The sequence below is a fragment of the Thunnus thynnus genome, chromosome 8, assembly GCF_963924715.1.
Source record: "Thunnus thynnus chromosome 8, fThuThy2.1, whole genome shotgun sequence".
NCBI lineage: Eukaryota > Metazoa > Chordata > Actinopteri > Scombriformes > Scombridae > Thunnus > Thunnus thynnus.
Window position 1 is genome coordinate 24,618,415 of NC_089524.1, and position 20,770 is coordinate 24,639,184.

The 20,770-nt window shown below is 40.5% G+C and overlaps 1 protein-coding gene across 4 annotated transcripts; it reads left to right on the forward strand.

The window, feature by feature from the left end:
- The first annotated feature begins 1,390 nt into the window (after positions 1-1,390).
- Positions 1,391-20,155, forward strand: tjp3 (tight junction protein 3). 4 transcript variants are annotated; one of them, XM_067597373.1, is made up of 30 exons: positions 1,391-1,581; positions 8,243-8,299; positions 8,894-9,018; positions 9,167-9,269; positions 9,378-9,672; positions 9,775-9,878; positions 10,067-10,256; positions 10,363-10,432; positions 10,697-10,794; positions 11,021-11,117; positions 11,726-11,908; positions 12,129-12,232; positions 12,658-12,742; positions 13,489-13,577; positions 13,843-13,927; positions 14,923-15,011; positions 15,130-15,202; positions 15,369-15,442; positions 15,871-15,937; positions 16,094-16,250; positions 16,356-16,464; positions 16,565-16,784; positions 16,908-17,113; positions 17,214-17,309; positions 17,453-17,529; positions 17,635-17,845; positions 18,009-18,109; positions 18,604-19,182; positions 19,852-19,910; positions 20,007-20,155. In XM_067597373.1, exons 2-30 carry the CDS (start codon positions 8,252-8,254, stop codon positions 20,128-20,130), a joined length of 3,918 nt encoding a protein of 1,305 aa, XP_067453474.1. In that variant the 5' UTR covers positions 1,391-1,581; positions 8,243-8,251; the 3' UTR covers positions 20,131-20,155. The 4 variants fall into 4 exon arrangements, with proteins under 4 accessions (XP_067453474.1, XP_067453472.1, XP_067453473.1 ...); XM_067597371.1 differs by lacking the exon at positions 1,391-1,581 and adding an exon at positions 3,830-4,509; XM_067597372.1 differs by lacking the exon at positions 1,391-1,581 and adding an exon at positions 5,651-5,943.
- Positions 20,156-20,770: the final 615 nt, after the last annotated feature.

The following is a 20,770-nucleotide window of genomic DNA, read 5'->3' on the forward strand; positions in this document are numbered from 1 at the left end:
CTTGCAAAACATGAGCCTGAAACCAGGTCACTTAGTTACCAGACACTACACAGTAGATTGCTTTTATACAAATGTGTTCATATCTCATAAAGTTCTTATAATAGAACATAAAGCACAGGGACATTATACAATTTAAGGTAGTAAACTGTTATAAAAGGAGGTTTATGTCAGTGTTACTGTATCATTTGTGAAGTTTCTGCTGCCTGTTGTAAATCAACTTACCTGGGTAAGATGGGGGAAGATGCCCCCTGGGGCCGTTGATGTCTCTGTGTTCAGTAAAAGCTTCTATTTGTAAACATCCATCTTACTTTCTTCTGTTTTAGAGTTCAGCACATGAACAGATTTTCAGGTAACTTGATCTAATTTTTCCTTGTTGGATTTTAAGGATCTGTGTGTTTTAACAAAGGCAAACAGAAAAACATTTTAGTATTCTGTTACGAGATGAATGTGGGGAGTCATTCATTAATTTGGAGCAAAAAATAAAATGGATTTTTATGATAATGATAAAAATGTGGGAAAAAAATCACTTCTGAGGCAAGATGGCCCCTAATGGTTTGTGGCCAAACGCCCTGGGGGCATCTTCCCCCGCCCCATATTTTTCAGTGCAGTCTTAATGCTACTAGCTTATTTGCTGTTAGCAAAACCTAAGCTAACTACAATTAGCATTCAGATAAAAAAAATATATAAGTGAAGAATATAACAATCTACAGTAATTTAGTCATTGACCTGTCTTCAAAATGTAGAAATGTTGACAAAATTGAAAGACTATTTGTTATTTTGCTTTGTTTAAGGCCATTTAAAGCTAAACCTCATTAAAATTGCCAATTTAAATAAACTTGGTCTTTACAAAAAGATGTTATTTTACTTAATGTATGAGAGAAATGAGTCAGTATGCATTATGTTAATTACAGTCTGTAGATACTTAAAATCAAAATGACTCGTATGGGGCATCTTACCCCAGATAGGGGGGCTTTGCCCCGGTAGGGGGGTAAGATGCCCCTTTAGCTCATGTTTTTGTTTTTAGAGCTACATTTAATAAGCTACCAATATATTACTCAACAAACTATGTTGGTTTATGCATAATACTACTGCACACGCTAAAATCACATTCAAACACTTGGTGTCTTTTCAGTACATTAACAATGTTCTTAAGGGGGGCTTCTTCCCTCATCAATCTACAACTACTTCTCTTTTTTCTTGTTTTCAAAGCAAAACAAAGCCAGAAATTCACATATTAACTGTAAACACGCCTAAGAAGCCTTCATTCATGTTCAGTTAAATATCACTATCATAAAATATATTGTATGTCTTATCACAACCAAAACTGGGAAGAGGATTTATGAGAGGGGCAGGGTGCTTTATGCGTGTGACGTTACAGTTACGTGATGACGTTGTGAAACTCACCTGTACGTTTACCCGTCAACGCCACGCCTCAGGAACCTGTCAGGAAGATTTAGGAGAAAGTTTTCTATTACAGAAATTACAGACAGCAGTCAAGACGAGCGACTGAGACTTTGAAGAGGATTTTAGAGACGAGACGTTTTGAACTTGGACGAAAACCCGCAGACAGGAAGTTTACAGGTGAGATAGTTTCACTTCTGTCAGGTGTTTCTAGGTCGACATCATCAGTCTGTCGGCAGGATGGTGAATATACATATACTCTTAACTATTGAAATATTTTACCGAAGTAATTTCAAGAAAAACTTAAAAGCATGTGTGTTAATTAGCTGTTGTGTCACTTAAAAAGATGTAGCAGTTAGCAACAGAGCTAGCTGCGAGTTAGCTTAAGACTGGAAGTTTAATTAACTTCAATGCTTTTTCCTTCCTCTTGGCTGTGGGCAAGTAGAGACTTATGTTTCAGCTGTGGTTGTTTTCACTCACATATTTTGGCGCGTGGCTGGGTGCACTTAGTGTGTGTGTGTGTTGGTGACAGTCAGCTGCTAGCCCCTCTTTCTTTATCCTCACCTTACTGGTTCTGCCACACATGCAAGTTTCTACCTGCCTGACGGAGTTTCACAATAGTTTCGACTCTACATTCCCAAACAGCTGCGTCTTCCTTTCACTATGACCCCAGTGTGTGTTTGCTGATATACATAGTAGGTCTACATGGTTTAATTACAGATGACTCATCCTTTAATACTAGAAAGTTCCCTGTGACATTGTTGTGCCTTCAGGAACCCAAATTGTCTTATAGCTTGAGCTTTCTGTATCTTTTTAAAAAAAACAAAACATCTTGAGTTAAATGAAGCTTTTTGGTCAGTGCTAAAGGTTTATTTTAAAAACCATCACCTGCGTCATCTCCCATCAAATCCCCTTCTGTGTGTGTGTGTGTGTGTGTGTGTGTTTGTGTGTTTGTGTGTGTGTGTGTGTGTGTGTGTGTGTGATGTCTGGAAATCGCCTCACAAGGTTGACACAGTTTCTATGGCTTTATAACCACATTCACGATCACATCATCATTCATAACGATCATAAAAGTGCTTGAGACATCCAGGTATTGCACATGGTGCACTTGTGTATTACATTTCACAGTAAAAGTAAGCCAATCAATTAGTTGCTAACTATTAAATCAATAGCCAACTATTTTGATAATAGATTAATCATTTTGAGTCATTTTTTTAGGAAGAAAATTTCCAAATTATCTAATTCCAGCTTCTCAAATGTGAATATTTTCTGGTTTCTTTAGTCCTCTATGACAGTAAACTGAATATCTTTGACTTGTGGACTGTTGGTCGGGGCAAAACAACACAATTAAGGACGTCACCTTGGGCTCTGAGAATTTTATCTTTTAAGTTTTATTTGTCTTTTTTGTGTTCATTGAAGCTGAATTGTTGATCAGAGAATCAAAATGCATCTAAGAATTTTTTTGTACTTGGTTTTCACATAACTCAAGTGAAGACATCTGTATGGGAGTCCAGGTAGCTATAAAGTAGGTGTTTGCAGTACTTAAACACTGTTGACAGTACATGCCATGAGTAAGTCCACTGTTAGTGGAGCCTGTGTAATTATAGCCACTCTGTAAACCTCTGGAGTATTTGTCCTCCAAAGCTCCATATTTACACAGAGAAGCTTTGCTATTCCTCATTAACCACAAACCTCTAAATGTTGATGTCTATTTAAAGCTGTATGTCTATCAGTCATCAATATTTATCAGAGTAGCTTGTTTGGATGATGCAGTGTTGACAAATTCCAGTTGTGTCTCTATGTTCATGGTATAGCTTTAAGTTTATCTCTCAGCTGAGCTGCGGTGGAACAAGGTGCTCTGGAGTTGAGCACTTCAATAGTTTGCATGTTGGCCAACATGAGTGGCTGTAATCTAAATGGACAGAAACACATATAGCGGCCTGTTGGAACAGACTAAGTCCTAACACAGGAATGAGTGATTGTTTACCTACTTTAGGGAGCACACCTACGTTAAGTGTTTGTCTTGGTAACAGTAGTGGTTAATTTTATACAGATCCATAAATAATTCAGTACCGGAGCTCTGGCTGACCAGCGGCCAGCTGTTACACCCAGCTGAACCCAAGCCAAGGATCCTGCATCTGTTATGTAGCTGCCACTTATTTTCAAACAGGCCCGTTTGTATATTCAGTCTGTGGATGGTGTAGGTTTACCCTTTTGGTACAAAAATGCTCTCTTCCTCCTGAACAAGTTTGGCACAAGATACAGTAATAGTTCAAACTGTAATCTTGACGAAGCAGGCCGCTGATAATCAGTCAACAGAGAGAGATTGCAGCACGCCCATGCTTTGGGGCGTGCATAAATGTTAACCATGAAGGAGAGATACCATCTAAGCTGTGCTATTTCCTGATCCTGAAACACAGCAGGGCCTGTGTAGGAACCCAGGAAACTTTACTCAGGGCAAGCAAACCTATAGTGTAGCAAACACCCCGTCAATTATTAACAGCCCAGTGCTCTCATACCCCCGACGTAACCATAGCAGCCAGCAGACTGAAACTCAGCCAGCAGCCTGGGACCTGCTGTTGCCTTGTAGGAAAGACTGCAAGTTAACCAAGAGGCACACATACCACTGACGGTGGGAGCAAGTGGACCTATTTGACCCTGTGAACCCATCAAAACTGGAATAATTGAGGAAGCAGCATAACTCTGAGGAAAATCTGAGAATCTGTTGGAAGGAAGGAATGTCAACTTGTTGTTGTTTTTATTTTTATCTTTTAGATTTTAAGTTTAATACTTTTCAGCGTCTTACTGATGACGCATCTTCCTGTGGATTGTTTGTCTTTTGGGGACTTGCAGACATGACCGTGTGTGACAGAGATACACACAGCAAGGTCATTTAGTGGCCTGCACTGATCCATTTCACCTCTGGAGTTTTTTTTTTTCAGTACTGTATTTGTCAGACATCAAGTGACTCAGTTGGTCAGCCGGCGTTTTTAACAGAAGAGGAACCACAACAGTATTATCAGCATGAATCTGACGCAGCGAATCAAATTAATGAAGCACTTTGGCTCTGTGCCCCCGGAGTCTCCGCCACCACTGCTGGTGGTGCCTGTAAGTGGATGTATAGTACTGTAACAACATATATTGTTTCCATCCTCTTAATACTAGCTACTGCTGTCTGTCTTGTTATAGATTCTGTTACCAGAAAAGTGTTTGTGCATCTTTAATTTATTTGTATTGAACTAGAGCAGTTTGCAGTTACTCTTCATAGTTCAGTAACAGAGCAGCAGTATTAACCTCAACCTTTTAAATGTTGTCAACCCCACAAATCCTTTGACATCATTACAAATGTATGTTGGCTGGTCATGGTTTATTCAAGCCCAAAGAAGTTAAATTTTTAATTTTAAGATCTTAAAGTTTCCACATTTCTACTTAAAAAAATCTGACAATAACGTATCAGCCTGTGTTTAGTTTCTACATAAACAATCAACGGAATAAACAGGAGATTTAAGTGTGAAATGTGTACATTAATGCAGTCTATCTAGCATTTCTGTGCTGCAATTTCTATATCTGCTGACACATAGTATACGCTAGTAATGACCTGTGATAAGTTATCTATAGTGATACTGGCTTCCCACACTTTAGTCTGGCTTTATTAAACATGTGAGGCTATTGGCTGCTTATCAGCTGAGAAACTAAGTAATCCTAAATTAAAATTTGAAGACTTTTGTTTGTCATTATTTGACATTTTTTAGACCAAATGATTTAAAGATCAATTGATTGTTTGAAAAAAAAAGTCTGAAAACACAAAATAGATATGATTTGCAGCCAAACAAATGAGGCATGTAGACATTGCAGGAACTGTGTATAAAATTTTGCATAAGACGTCATGAGTTTTGTATAACAAAATACGTTGCAAAAAGCAGAATATATCATTTTACATGTAAAAAAATATATATTTTTAACTTAAAAACGGTTACATTTGAACTTTGTGGTTCAAGAATCAACAACAATTTCATCGATTTCTTTGTATATAGCCTTAAATTTCCAAAGTCTTTTTTTTTAACATGTGAGTCTGATGTAGGACTTCATATCTTCCTGTGATTACACAAACTATGACATTTTTTCACTGTTTGTGAAGACAGTGCGGTTCCACCGTAAATCCATGTTTATTGGAGGGCACCAGAGAGTGACTGTGTGAGTGGGCAAAGGCCAGGTGGGGGAGGAGCGCTCCAGGTGAGGTCCCTCCTAGATGTTTCTTTTCTTTTCTCCCCGCTGAAAAAGAAACACCACAGCTGGTCATATTACAATAATTTCAGCAGGATGATCAGGTTTCTGCTGGACAGCAGCCACCATCTACTCAGAGCTGATATGAGGAGGAACTAACTGGAGTTGGATAACTGTGGGATCTGTGGTTGTTTTGCTCTTAGTAATGCCATATGGAATATAAAGAACTGGCTGTTTGTTGAGCGCCGAGGGCCGCAGGTGTTTTGTTCAGCTTAGAAATCTCAGTGGGAAATGGAAGTAAGGTTCAAAGACCAAGCGGTAAGTGGAGAACAAGGAATACAAAGCTTTAATGGGCTTACAGTATAGCAGTGTGCAACCTGCCTGAAATAACGTAACAGTTAAATGAACAAAGGACATGATGTGTTGCTGAGCTGTGGGAGCTCCCAGCTAACGGTGGCAGGTGCAGGAGTGTCAGAGAGGCTGCGGATGTAAACCAGGCATATATCAGCAAATCATTGTTAACTTTGACATCTGTGTAGTTGACCTGTCTTAGCTTTGTGCTAGTTATTATTGGATATATATCAGATTTATTCTAGATCTTGTACAGTATGACAGACTGATTCATTGAAATGTTTGTTTTGGAAATTTTTAGGGAATTCCACAGAAACAGGGTTTAGAGTACAGTAACTATTTGCATGTTATCTTTCTTTACCTTCAGCAGTAGATGAATATCAAATACACGTCAACACTTACTTTTTGCTTTTCTGTATCCATCCATCATTTAGCTTTATCATCGTGTCCTAAATCCAATGTTAAAGTTAGACATATTGTATTGTGTGCTGTGATTCAGATAAACCTTTTTGTTTACCATCCAGTTTGAGTAAACGTCCGCTTGGCAGCTACGTGTTGCAACAGCATATTGACTTTTGAGCTTCCCTCCTTCAGTTTCCTCAATAGGACAGTTATGAAGTAGTTTTATGATCATGTTTACTCTTTGCTCGTCTTTTGATTCAGTTGTTACCTCTTCTAATCCGTGTTTATTTAATTTGTCTTTACTCTTTTTGTCTGGAGGAGCTTGTGATCCAGGCTGCTGCAAACAAGATGCTACTTGGTTATTTCATCCTTCACTGACTTGTGTTGACTGCTTTTCAGGCATGGCCAGTCCATGCTCACTCACTCAGCTCATGCTGGCCTGTACACCCTGAAGCTATGATTAACTGCAATGAAACTACAATATCAAACAAGTACAAGTATCAGTGGCAGGTTAAACGATAGCCTGGCATGCAGTTAGGAACTCTACAGCCAGCTTTTATTTGAGCAGTTTGATCAGTAGCTGTGTCTGGTTTTTTTTCTTCTTAGGTTTATGATTAACTTGGTCAAACAAATGGCCTACTGTTCACAGGTCACACACACTGTACACCTGTACTCGTAGATGCCTCCGTCTGCGAGTTTGAGATTTTTGTGGTGATCCATATGTGAGATTTCTACGCCTCAAATATTAGTGTTTTGTTTTTTTTGCTACAGCAATACCAAACTATGATTGACTTGGTATAAAAAAAGTTGTTTGCAGTATCAATAAATTCATATTTTATTTTTTGATTATGTGTTTGTGTGTGACAAGACGGAGCTTTTTTAGCTTGTAAAAGTTGCACTGCCAACATTGATACTCGTTGTGTGACCTACATATTCCACGATAGTGTTTGAGTAAAACACTGGTTGTTTTTCATCACTTGACAACAGTGCATCTCTGTGTGTTTGACTAGAGTATCTGGCTTTACCCGTTCCTGCTGGACAAGGCGGGAATCTTCTCATTCTGTGAAATATAGTTTGTTTTGCGTGGTTTTGAAAGCAGCAAGTATGTTTAAAATGATAATCATGAGAGGCATGTTAACATCTTTGGTTTGTTAATTAGTGGTTCATGCAAAACACTGCCATTGGGGGTGGAAAAAGTACCGGTCTCTAGGATAATAAGACAGAAGGAGGAGTGAAGGGGATATCACAATGCCACTCTGACATTTATAACAATTCACACATTAAGATTTGTGACGCTGATAAAACTCTCAGATGAAATCAAGATGTTAGTGACCCACAAACATTAAACATCTTTCTAGAGATTTTATGATGGTCTACAAAGTGTTCACACCCCAGGGCCAAGTGATTTGACTTGTGACTGTTTACAGAGTGTCCAACATAGAAATGTGACATGTAGAACAGGCACAATGCGTCTGTGTCACTGGAAGAGGAAATGCTTTAGTCTGTCTTCATTGTTTTTCTTTGTGTACGCTGACTGAACAAGCCCTGGGTGTTATATGGTGGCAGCACCAAAGGGACATAACATTGTGTGCGCACACACACACACACACACACACATACATGTACCAGTAGCCCCTCCTCCATACCGGTCAGGCAGGATTGAGACAGGTGAGAGCACGCTGAGATCAGGTTGAGTCTACACACACACTCTTCCTGCTCGACTCAGGCTCACCTGTTCTCCTTGTAAGGGGCCGGATAATATAATAAGATTAATCAATTATGATTTAATATTGTCAAAGTTAAATATTCCTTTGATAAAGTATAAAATCATTCTTATAATTTGTCGTTGTTTTTTTATTTCCAGAAACCAGGCATGGAGGAGTTAACGATATGGGAGCAACATACAATAACACTAAACAAAGTAAGTGGTTGTTTGTTTAAGAGTCAAATTATGATCTACTTTATTTGAGCAGTGAACGTGTTAGAGGTTATGATGAAGATACTGATGTGTTTTCCTCTTCCACTTGTAAAATCTACATGAAATTAAGAAGACTAAATTTGAAGTGCAGACTGTTTGTCTTTGGTCCATTAGTGGTGTTCAGTCTATGCTTAAAGGCTTCTCAAACTAAGAAGTATAAGTCGAGCCACAATGTGTGGAACAGACGCACTTTCAGTATTGTTTCGGGGGTATTGTGAAGGACTCGCGGGGGCAGAGGTGGACTGTACTTCAGATCTCTCAGTTTCGCAGCACAGACTCCAGGAGGAATTCAGAGTGACACACCCTGCTGCACCCCACCGCACCAGCCGGCTCTTCACTCTCCTGCTTCACACTGAAGGCCGCTGGAATGTGCTCTTCCTCCCACTATCGCTCTATCTCCCACTCACACTCTACCTGCCTACTTCCCTGCATTCTTTCTCTTCATTTACGTCTCACTGACCGTCATGTACTCGCTGTCTCTTTCTGTCTGTCTCATCTCCTTTTTTTTTTTTTTATGTCGTTCTCTCATAATGTCAGGATCCCAAACTGGGGTTCGGTTTTGCCATATCAGGAGGCAAAGACAAACCTCATCCAGACAATGGGGATACAGCTGTGGTGGTGTCCGACGTGCTGCCAAATGGACCGGCCATGGGACGACTGTTGTAAGTGGACTTCAATTGACAGTTTTCTTGCACATGATTGTTTTAAGACTTGACACATGAGCACCAGACTGCATGCATATGTAAACACACAAAGTACATGAACCTGCTGACAGATGCAGAATCATGTGTGTTTGCTTGTGTCTTGCAGCACCAAAGACCAAATAGTCATGGTCAACGGAGTGTCTATGGAGAACGTCCACTCTAACTACACCATTCAGACCCTCAAGAGTTGTGGCAAGACAGCCAACGTTGTGAGTATGGAGGGAGCACCAACCAAAGCACCTAAAGACTTTGATAAGCTTTTACTACAGGTGAAAACTACTCTCTCTTATTCTCGGATCCTCTCCATGTTTTTCCAGACAGTGAAACGGCCTCGTAAGATCCAGATCCCGGCGACTGCCAGGCCGTCTCGGGCCGCCTCCCACTCAAACCTGCTGGACCAGGACCCTCCCAGACGAGCACGTCGCTACTCTGATGGCAGCGACAACCGAGATTCCAACCGCTACCGTTACCGCGCGCGCAGCACCACGCCTGACCGCAACGGACATGGAAACACACTACCCTTAATGTCAACAGGGTACAAGAGGCTGCCGCAACAGGACGTTGCCGAGAAACCCATCAGAACGACTCTTGTTAAAAAGAAAATCACAGATGGTAAGACTACTCACACACATTCATTACAGAACTGATGTATGATGTATTTTTCCAGTGCTGATTTATTCATACTGTATTTTTATTGTCTCCCTCTTTCTGCAGAATATGGATTGAAGCTCGGCAGTCAGATCTTTATAAAGCACATGACAGAATCAGGCCTAGCTGCAAAGGAAGGCACGCTGCAGGAGGGAGACCTCATTCTCAAGGTGAAGATTTGGATCAGCTGATTAATCTGAAACCAGTGTCCAGTACATCTTCTATGTTATTTTATTAAATCTGCAAAAGCCTGAAACACTTCAGAATTCATCAGTTGTATAAGAAGGAACATAATCCTCAGTCGACAACAAAGACTAAGTTTTTTTATTTTTACGTTGCATTTGTTTCCTTTGATCAGATCAATGGCATGACGACAGAGAATCTTTCCCTGCTGGAGACCAAGCACCTGGTGGAGAAGAGCAGGGGCAAACTGACCATGACAGTGCTCAGGGACAACCGCAAGTTCCTGGTCAGCATCCCGGAGGTGGAGGACAGCGCCCCCAACAGTGAAGACGACCACCGCCGAGACAGCAGCTCTGAGCTGGAGGGTGAGGGATGGGGATACAGAGGGATGGAGAAAGTAAAAGGAATCATGCTGCAAATCATCTTTCACAAAATTCCTGACTTCACTAATTGTTTTCTGTGTCCCATCAGACATTTCAGACCTTGACATGCCCTCTCACAGAGCATCTCGTCAACCCACCAGAGAGAAACGGACACGCAGGTACGCACGACTACCCCATTACCTATACTTATAAACCTACAGTAGAAGTAGTAGCTGTAAACCTATACCAGTTCAGTGTTTTTTATTTTACAGCAATATAATGTCATATTTTTGGATGTAGTTTGAATCAGATTCATTCTTTCAGCTCCTAATGTAAAGCAGTAAAACTTAAATTTAATTTAATTTTTTAAAAAAAGTCTCCCTCTTCCTGTTTCAAGAATAAAAACACTGATGAATTCCTGTATCTTCTTTTTAAAAATCCAGAACGAGAGCTGAACCTCCTCCAGCTAAGTCTCGGGATTCATCACCTGTGCGCTCCACCTTGAGTCGACCTGCTCCAAGAAGCTACGCCACTCGCAGAGGTCAGTCCTGCAGAGCATTACTTTCTCCTGCCAGTGATGCAAAGGAGATGTGTTGCTTATAGAAGTATTTACAGACAGAAACATTAATAATTCCTGAGTGAGATGTAACTGATACTGCGTTAACATACATTTCCTTTGGAAAGTCACACTGAGATGTAGATATACATATACAGTGGGACAATAAAAAGATCACAATGATGTTCACTGTTGATTATTGTTTCTTCAGCTCTGTCTGACTCGGAGTCGGACCGCAGTGCCTCTCCTCCTCCCACCAGGAGAGAACGAGACAGTCCGGAGATGAAGGACCAGTCCAGCAAATACAAGTCAGTTCAATACCTACGTGTGTAGTCAAATAATTGATCATGAAATTCAAAATTGATCAAGAATTAATGATGATTTGAAAAGTCTGACAGATAAACATCGTACATTTTTCTGGCAATGTAACCAGAGTTATTCTTTTATTTCATAACCTTGAAACCTGGCAAAAAAAACATTGTAGTTTGAATGTTTAAAACTACAAAAACATAATTTTTCACCATACTGCACATATTAATTACATTTACATGCACTACTTGATTTATTGGGACAAATCAAGTATTAAGTATATTAAGTGTTAATGTTTTACTGAGTTGAATGATCTGAAGTGCAGCAGCTTGAAGATATTTTGGACTGACAGTGAGAAAGCACATTTTTTTTCTTTTGTACTCTTGTTTTTGAATTTAATATTCAGCTGTGAAACCACTGAGACTTCTTTATATCAGTTTCAGTTCAGTTTAGTCTGACTGGTGACACAATTATTATAGATGGGAGGGAAGAAGAATGTACCGCTTTGAGTAAATATCCTCTCTGTGCACTACTGTCACAGTTGATACTTTCCCTTTATGAAGTCTTCGTCAGAAATAAATAAATTTTGGTTTTGCTCTTTCTGCAGAACTCTGTCTGGAGTGTCAACCCTCCCCAACCCCCGATCCTCTCCTGTAGTTCACAACTGGACCACCTCTCGAACTTCCTCCTCCGCCTCACGGCCTCGAAGGCCGGTGTCAGATTCGGACTCTGACCGCAGCGCTTCCCCGCCACCACGCAGTCATGGCCCCCGCCCAGACAGCAGATACAAGTACGGACAATGAGAAATCATTTGATGATTTAAAAAATGCTGATTATCAACATGAGGAATTAAATCTAATCAATAATCATGAGTAAGATAAAAAAAATATATACCAGAGGTTATTACACATCTGAATACAACAAAGACATTTACAACAACCCAATCAGACAGACAGAATCTTCAGTAGTCCTAACTGTCTCTTCTTCAATGTTGTCTCTTCTCTCACCAGAGTTCTTCCTGACCTGCCCCACCCAGGGCTGAGAGCTTCCCCCGTCCACGTTCGACAGGAGCCACCAAGGAGGGTCAACTCTCCTGTCAGAGCCCCGCCCCCAGGTCAGTACACACACACACACACACACACACACACACACACACACACACACACACACACACACACACACACACACACACACACACACACACAACGTCCTCGTGATCCATCCTGGATTTTGTGTGTCACCTCTTTGACAATATTTGCTTAATCTTTGAATGTTTGCTGCTGAACAGGCCTCAACAGTCAAATAAAGCAAAACATGAAAGGTGCTCTATGTAGGAAAACATGGTGGAGATGGCTGAACCGTCTACATGAATGTTGTTAATATTTATTAATAATAAAATACTGCATGTATCAACTTTTAAGTGGCAGTAAAGCTGCTATATGTAGGATTTAAACATTTCTTGGTATCAGATGGTATTTTAAAACACTGTGGCAGGAGGCAAACAAATGTAACATATTTTAACTTTCTCTTTCTTCTCAGACTCTGAGTCCGAGTCAGATAGCAGCTTGGGGCCTCCTCAGAGGCAGAGCACCACATACAGCCAGGACTCCAACAGCAGATACAGGTACAGATGAAGGTCCGCCCAACCCCATCCTCCAAACCCCCAACCCCCTCCCCGAAAGAGCTCACCGACCGGGACTCTGAGCAGACTGTGCATGCCTACTAAGTTATTAACATTAGCTAATCATGTGTTTTTAATTACTTTTAAAATTTCAGTTACCCCTTTCTGTCTTGTGATTTTCGTTGATTTGCTCATTTTTTGCCTTAAGCCTCATTTTATAGCATTTACTTCTTTTTTGTTTTTGACTGTGTACAAAGTGTTTGTGTTTGTTTTGGCATTATGTTAACCAATGAAATAAAAGTGACTTTGACTGAACACGTCCATCTCCTGTATGTGGCTAAGTGTTGATTAAACAGAGGACACTTATCAGTGAAGCAGCAATATTCCGATCAAACATTTGTTGAATAGTTCCCCCTTTTTATCGATCAGTTCTTGAAATTCTGCATGTTTTATACGTCATGTTTAAAACTAATTATAAACATGACCAAATAAGATCAAGCGAGACCTCTAATACCACCAATGGTTAATTTTGTAATACTACTGATGGTTAATTTTGATCAATCACAAAGCAGTTAACCATCAAAGAGAGAGCTTCCCTCACAGATACAAAGGTGAATATTCAACATTTCAGTCTCATCCTCTCATCAATAATCATCATATTAGCCACGGATCCCCCTCCTCAAACGTAACTGATGTGAGACTGTTGTCTTCCTCCTCCCTCACTCCCACTTCCCTCTCTTCTCTTCCAGAGTCCTGCCAGATGTTTCCCAGCAGCCCCAGCTGGAGCCGCCAAGATGGAGTGCCGCCAGCGTCACTGCCAGCAATCCACCACCAAAAGGTTGGTGTGTGTGTACACAATGTTTCGATCGATGTGTGTGTTTGTATTGATTCGGTGATCATTGAGCATAGTTGTGGAAGGAGCATCCACATGTTTTTATTTGTATTTAAAGAATTTGGGGCCAAAATGAAATGTATTGTAAATCAATAATGTGTTTACCTTTATGAATTTATGGCTGAATACATCAAAAAGGATGTTCTGAAGTATGATATGTTTTTTGTGAAAGCGTTTCAAAATAACAGCCTCGATTTATTGATCTTCACAGCTCATTCAGAGTCTGAATCAGAGGCCAGTTACGCATCTGTCCCTCGCAGAGAATCTACAGACAGCGGAAACTCAGCCAAAGACAAGTAAGAGACTTACGTCAGAAGTTCACTGTTGACTCTCTACAAGATGTCAGCTGTCTTAAACACACAGCATCATACTCTTAAGTTTCACAACTCAGTACACTTAGTTTTCCTTTGTACTAATCGGAAACCTAACCCTAAACTTAACCAAGTACTTCCGAGAGTCTAAACTCAACCTCAAGTAACACTGTTGACAGTAAACTATCAGTCTATTGATGGTAACCTGAGCAGGTGTACAATCAGAATATGGGCGAATTATGTAATGTGCTTCATGTTTTGTTAAACATTTGTTGATAGTCAACTGAAGATGATTGAATAACTATCATTGTAGAGTGATTTCAGGTCTGTCAGAGTCCGTTTGAGTTATCCGGTTTCACAAAGACTGATACTGGTGATCCTTGATAACTGATCTAAAAATAGCTGGTTACCAACACACTCAAATATTTACTGTAAGTCATTTAGATGTAACATCAAGACACTGAAAGTGTAAAATAAAATAAAAGTATGTGTTATTGTGGGGGAAATTGTTGCTCAAGGAAAAGCAAGTACAAGTATACTGTGACAATATTAAAAGCTGAGACTGTGTAGAAATATAATAAACAATTAGTCCGCAGATAAACAATTTTAACATGATTTGCTGTAGTTATTTGGTCCAGAATACACAGTGAAAAATGTGAAATGTTAGTGCACCTTTTGGGTTATTGTGTCACTTGTGTAGACGTGTAAAATGATACTGACAGGATGCCGGACTGGTTCATCTGCCTGTGTCGTCTCATTGTAAGATACTCTGTACACACTGATGCACATGACATGACTTCCTGCGAGGATTGCATCAGAATAATGTTTCAGTTCAGCTGCTGAAAACATTATGACAAGTTTCATAGTTAATATACCAACCAGTGCTTGTTTTTGTTTCTTGTTATGTATCACAAAAATGATAAAGAAGATGAAATGATTTGTTTCATTTATTTTTCTTACATTCCTTGTGATTCTATCAGAGTCCTTCGTGAGATAAAATCCCCCTCAGTCGCTGTGAGGCAGGAGCCCCCTCGGCGAGTCCCATCACTCACCAGACCTCCTCCTGACGGTCAGTTTACTCATCTGTGTCACACACTCATATCTACCCGTCCTTTAAAAATTTAGAGCAAAAAAGCTGATGTCAGTCTTCATCACAGTGTCTTTTGTTGTCTCTTTACCTCATTCAGATTCCTCAGGGTCAGACCAGCTTTCATACCTCAGGAGGTCAGGGAGCTCCGAGCGGGGCGAGACCCACCGCAGGTACGGCCAAGCATATCACACAATAATCAATTAATTAGCTTTCATCAATACTGTCTCCTTGCTATTTAGAATGGAGTCCCTCCTCAGGAAGTTTCTCTTGGTACTGTTGTAAGTGTAAATGTGTTATTACACAAATATCACAGATGATGTTTTTTCCACCTGGCAGTGTTCCCGCTGCAGCTAATGGATCTGGCACCCTGAGGTCTGGCATTTCAGTGAAGAGCAACCCACCTGCCTACTGTAAGGCTCAAGACTAGAACAGATGTGATAAACTTGACCGACAGCAAACAAGTTTTGAGCTCGATAATTGTTCAGTTGTTTGAGTAATTGATTCCAATTTTTATTATTAATTTATTGTTGTAGTAATTTATCAGGTAAAGATGCCCAATTCTTTGCTGGTTACAGCTTCACACATGAAACATGCTGCTCTGCTCCAAGCTTTAATATAAACTGAATACTTTTAGATTTCATTATTGTTTATATTTAGCCACCGGCTAAAATGAATCAGCGATTTTAAGACATCACTTTCAGATGGTACATTGTATTGTGCTTTTATGATAATGATTCTATAGACTTAGATAAGTAAATGATTAATATAAATAAATAAAGATAATGAAAATCATCATCAATAGCAATAGGGAGTCTCACCATCTCTGTCTCTCTTCCAGCCAAGTCTACAGAAGAGCCCATTTACTCTTTACCTCCAGATTCTTACCCATCACCAGCCAATCCAGGGTGAGTGACCTTTACTCACAAATGTTCATTTATGTGGATATCAATCTACAAATCTTCATCTTCGAGCTGGTTTACTCACAGCAGCAGTAATCAATATGTGGCTAAATTTGAATTCCTCTGCTTTACTGTCTTCTTCTCGCTCTCTGGCGTTCTCAGGTACAGCTCAGATGTGCACACAGTGGCATTTGTGAAGGAGGGCAGTGTGGGTCTGAGACTCGTGGGGGGCAACGATGTTGGTATCTTTGTAGGTGGAGTTCAGCCAAACAGCCCTGCCTATGACCAGGGAATGAAGGAGGGAGACCAGATCATGCAGGTGAGATAATGATACTTTACTGTGGGTTGCACACATGAAATTAGTCCTTTATTATCACTTTGCTTAACAGTAATGAACTTACCAAGCTTGTCTTGTTTTCTTAAGGTAAATAAAGTTGATTTTGGCCATTTTACTCGTGAAGACGCAGCCAACTTCCTCCTGAACATCAAGAGAGGAGAGATGGTTGAAATCTGCACTCAGAACAAGATGGACAGTAAGTGAAGCTCAAAACTGCTAATTGGATAACTTCAGTCGAGTTATGAAGTTGCTTTCAGTCAGTCACAGAACTTAATCTTTACTCGATCTGTCTTCAGTTTATAAGAAGATCATCAAGTCCAACCTGGCAGACAACTTCTACATCCGCACCCACTTCGACCACGAGGCAGACACTCCCATTGGTCTGAACTTCACCAGAGGAGAGGTGTTCAGGGTGGTGGACACGATGCACCGTGGGAAGCTGGGCAACTGGCTGGCCATCCGCATGGGGAACGACCTGCATGAGCTGGATAAAGGGACCATCCCCAACCAGGCCAAGTGAGTGAGAGATGGAAAAGATTAAGATTTCTAATTCAGTTTGACTATAAAAATGTCACTGTTATGACAGTATTAGTTTTCCTGCGTTCAGCTCCATTGATGTTACGTCATCATCTCCTGCAGGGCGGAGACGCTGGCCAGCATAGAGCAGGCACAGCGGGGGACTGGAGAGAAGCAGGTGACGGGACCCAGAGCTGAGTTCTGGAAACTACGAGGGCTCAGAGGGAACAAAAAGAACGAAAAGAACGTCCGCCGGTCTCGCGACGACCTCCTGCAGCTCACCATCCAGGGCAAATTCCCGGCCTATGAGAGAGTCCTGCTCAGAGAAGGTCTTTTTCATCTTTACTCACAGATTATGTGATGTGGTGTTGTGTCTGTTGATAACTAGTTGAACAAGTTTTAATACGGTTTAAATGTCTGTGTCTCCAGCTAATTTCAAACGGCCCATCGTCATTATGGGTCCCCTTAATGATATCGCTATGGATAAGCTGGCCAGAGAGATGCCCGATGAATATGAAGTGGCAGGTTGGTTTCTACTGTTTCACACTTTTTTTTTTTTACTTGATGTTCAAAAAAAGAAAATTTGTTTTGTACCATCTTTTTCCCAACTTTTTGTTGATCTGCTGTTCATATTAAACATTGTTTTTCTGCCTGTTGCATTATGACAGACATGGTTCCTCGCGGTGGAGGAGACGGTGGCTCCACAGTTATTAAACTGGACACTGTGAGGAGGATAGCAGAGAAGGTGAGCAAGTCTTATATGAACCAGAAGTGGAAACAATTTGATATTTAGTGACTTTTAACAACCTAAATCCTGTTGTCTTTGTGTTTTTCTTTTGTCTCCTTGTAGGACAAGCACCCTCTGCTGGACATCACTCCCACTGCAGTGGAGAGGCTGAACTACATCCAGTATCACCCTATGGTACTGTTCTTGGACCCTCACAGCCGAAAAGACGTCAAGACCATGAGGCAGAAGTACAACCCCAACTCAAACAAGAGCTCCAGACGCCTTTACACACAGGCCCTCAAGTTGAGGAAACACTGCAGCCACCTTTTCTCAGGTAATTACACATGAACAAAGTCTGTCCAATGTTACACTTGTGGGTGGGGTCCTTTTCTGTCCATTCACCCATGACGGATGTACTAGTACAAATTGACATGGATATATTCTTCTTGCTGGTAGTTTCACACAGTTCAATCTTCTTCTCTTGACTTTCCCTCCAGCACGTATCGACCTGCAGCCCAGCTCCAATGTTTGGTATGAGATTCTGAAGGATAAGATCCGCCACCAGCAGTCAAAACCCGTCTGGGTGTCTGAAGTCACGGTAAGACATGCAGCTCCTTCTGTCACACACACACACACGTCTCTGACTTTTTCACACTGAATCACTTTTCCTGACTATTGTGTGAAAATCTTGCCTCTTCATAAAGGTCAGCTACTCAGAATTAGTAGTTGACCTTTATGAAGAGTTATCTTTCTATTTAGATTTATGACCTTCTATTTTAAAGGTTTTTTTTAGTATGAGTAGTTTTTTGTAGTTGGTGATTCACCATTCTAATGAATTTAATATCTCTTCAGCCAAAAAAGGATGAGATCATGCACTTGAAATTTACAATAAACGGAGCATTTTCTGTGAAAGCAGTAAAAAAATAAATTGTTAAAGATGCTAATTTTTAATGAATTTTAACTGCAGTTTCTTTTTTTTTTTCAAACTAAATCTATTATGATTTCATTTCAGAGTTGTCGTCTGTGTTTGACTGTCTTTCAGTCTGTTAATTGTTTCAATGCTGAACCACAATGATTTCTCTCTCTGTCCAGTTGGAGAGTGGTGGAGAACAGGACCTGGATGCGCTGGACCAAACCCAGTCTGACTACCTCAGTGCTGCTAGTGACCTAGAGGACACTGATGGAGAAGCCTTCACCGACGGAGAGGCCTACACAGACAACGAGGACCTGGAGGAGGCTTACCCCGGTCAGCAGGCTGCCAGGCTCCCGCGAGGCTCCAGGGTAGCTGGAGCCGCTTTAGCCCGATCTTCCGAGCCAGCCTCTGGGCACCACAGCCCCGCCATGGACCCTGAGCCTGAGCCTGACTCATACTCGCTCAGAGAAATCCCACCTCTGATGCACGTACCTGAACCCAGGTCGCTCCACCGGGAGAATCCCAGCCCGCCTCACAGCGCTGATGAGGAGGAAGACCCCTCTCATCGCAGTTTTATGGACTCAGATTTCAGCGCCCTTGATAGGGGTACACCCACCACTCCATCAGATGGACCCCCAGATTTTATAGCCCCCGACCCCTCCACCCGATACTCCATAAACGAGCCTACATATGCTGAGGTGCAGCGTGAGAACCCACAACACGCCAGCCTGTCTACTATTGAAGATAAATTACAGGAGGTAAATAAAATGTGGCTCCTATTTAAAGAACCATAACTGTGTTTTTGCATATTTAAGGCTATTTAACTTTAAAAAAAAGTATAATTTACATTACTGTAACTATTAAAACTATTTAAACTAATGAAAAAGTTACTGAATTCAAATGATCATGATCAATTCACATGATCCTTTTCAAAACATCCATGTTCATTTATTGGTTATCTTCTGGGGTTGATGATATAACAAAATAACTTGTGAGTGTTTCAGTTTGGCAGCCTGCTCTTAAGTTAGATATTTTGATTTTCCCAGCAGCTTTGGAGGACTGGTGCATTCAAAGTCGTATTATTAACATAAGCACTAAAATGAGTGAATCTTCACTGCTTCAGCAAGTTTATATGAGTTGACTGTTCTTACTGAAACCAGATGCTTGCTGGAATGTAATTTAAAAAATAATTTGTTCATATAACAATGACTGCTTTGGAAAATGGTCGCCAGTATTTTAAAGTATAAATAATTAGTAGAAAATGAACTTAAAAACCAGGAACACCAGTATAGTCTTAAGATCACCAGAGAAACTAAGATTTGTCATGCCGTTTGTGTTTGCATTATTCATTATTTATATTATATACAATGTTCTACACAAGATTATCAGATATCATAGTTTAAAATCGTTCTTGTCCTCTCTTCCAGGCTCGGTCGGCAGAGCCACAGGCACAAGCTGAGGGAAAGAAGGGCCCTCAGTTCATCGTGTAAGTGTTCCTTTGCTGTCTGAGAGTTTTCAGAGTAGAGCCAGACTCAGGCTGTGTGGTGATTCTGACCCCCCGTCTCTCTCCTGCTCTTTATAGGCTAGCACATCATCACCAAGCGGTCCAGTACAGACGCACACAGATCCGAGGAGGCAGCGACAGCTCCGAGGATGAAGAAGATGAAATGGATGACATTGAATGGGGTCCAGCGACAGAACTCTAGACAACCCCTTGTGTCAAGGATTAAAGCTACAGTCTACTGATCTGACGAGACATTGAAACAATTTCACTCCCCTGTTCCCCAGAAAGATCTACATGACAAGAAACTCTGGGGTGGGATATCGGCGACTGCAACACATAAGATTACAACTTTTAACAGATTGCTACAAGTTTTTAACACTCAAAGAAAGCTTCTCGGATGAATGTTAAGATACAGGTGCCTGATTTCTTTTTAGAGTTTTTTATTCAAATAACATCATGTAAAACAAATCAATTTGTCATCACCACTGTCTTTAAAATATAAACAAATTGTAGTTTTATTAGATATCATTCTAAATTGTACTGCCCTCACATTGAGTCTCTTTTTATGGAAATTTGCAAGGACGTTTATTGAATATTTGGATGCCTTTTCAAGTTTTTCTACATTAAACTGTTTTTCTGATTTTGAAAAGTGGTTTGATCAATCATACAAAATGGCAAAAAACTATGAATATCTTTTATGCTTTGTTTAATATTTGTCTGATCAGTTTCTGATCATTGATAATTACATTCATGTAAGTTCACTGTAAAAGATTATTGGAAAAAAAAAGGTTTGGTAATACGCACCACTAAAGCACAATATAAATAGATGTGCTGAGCTGCTT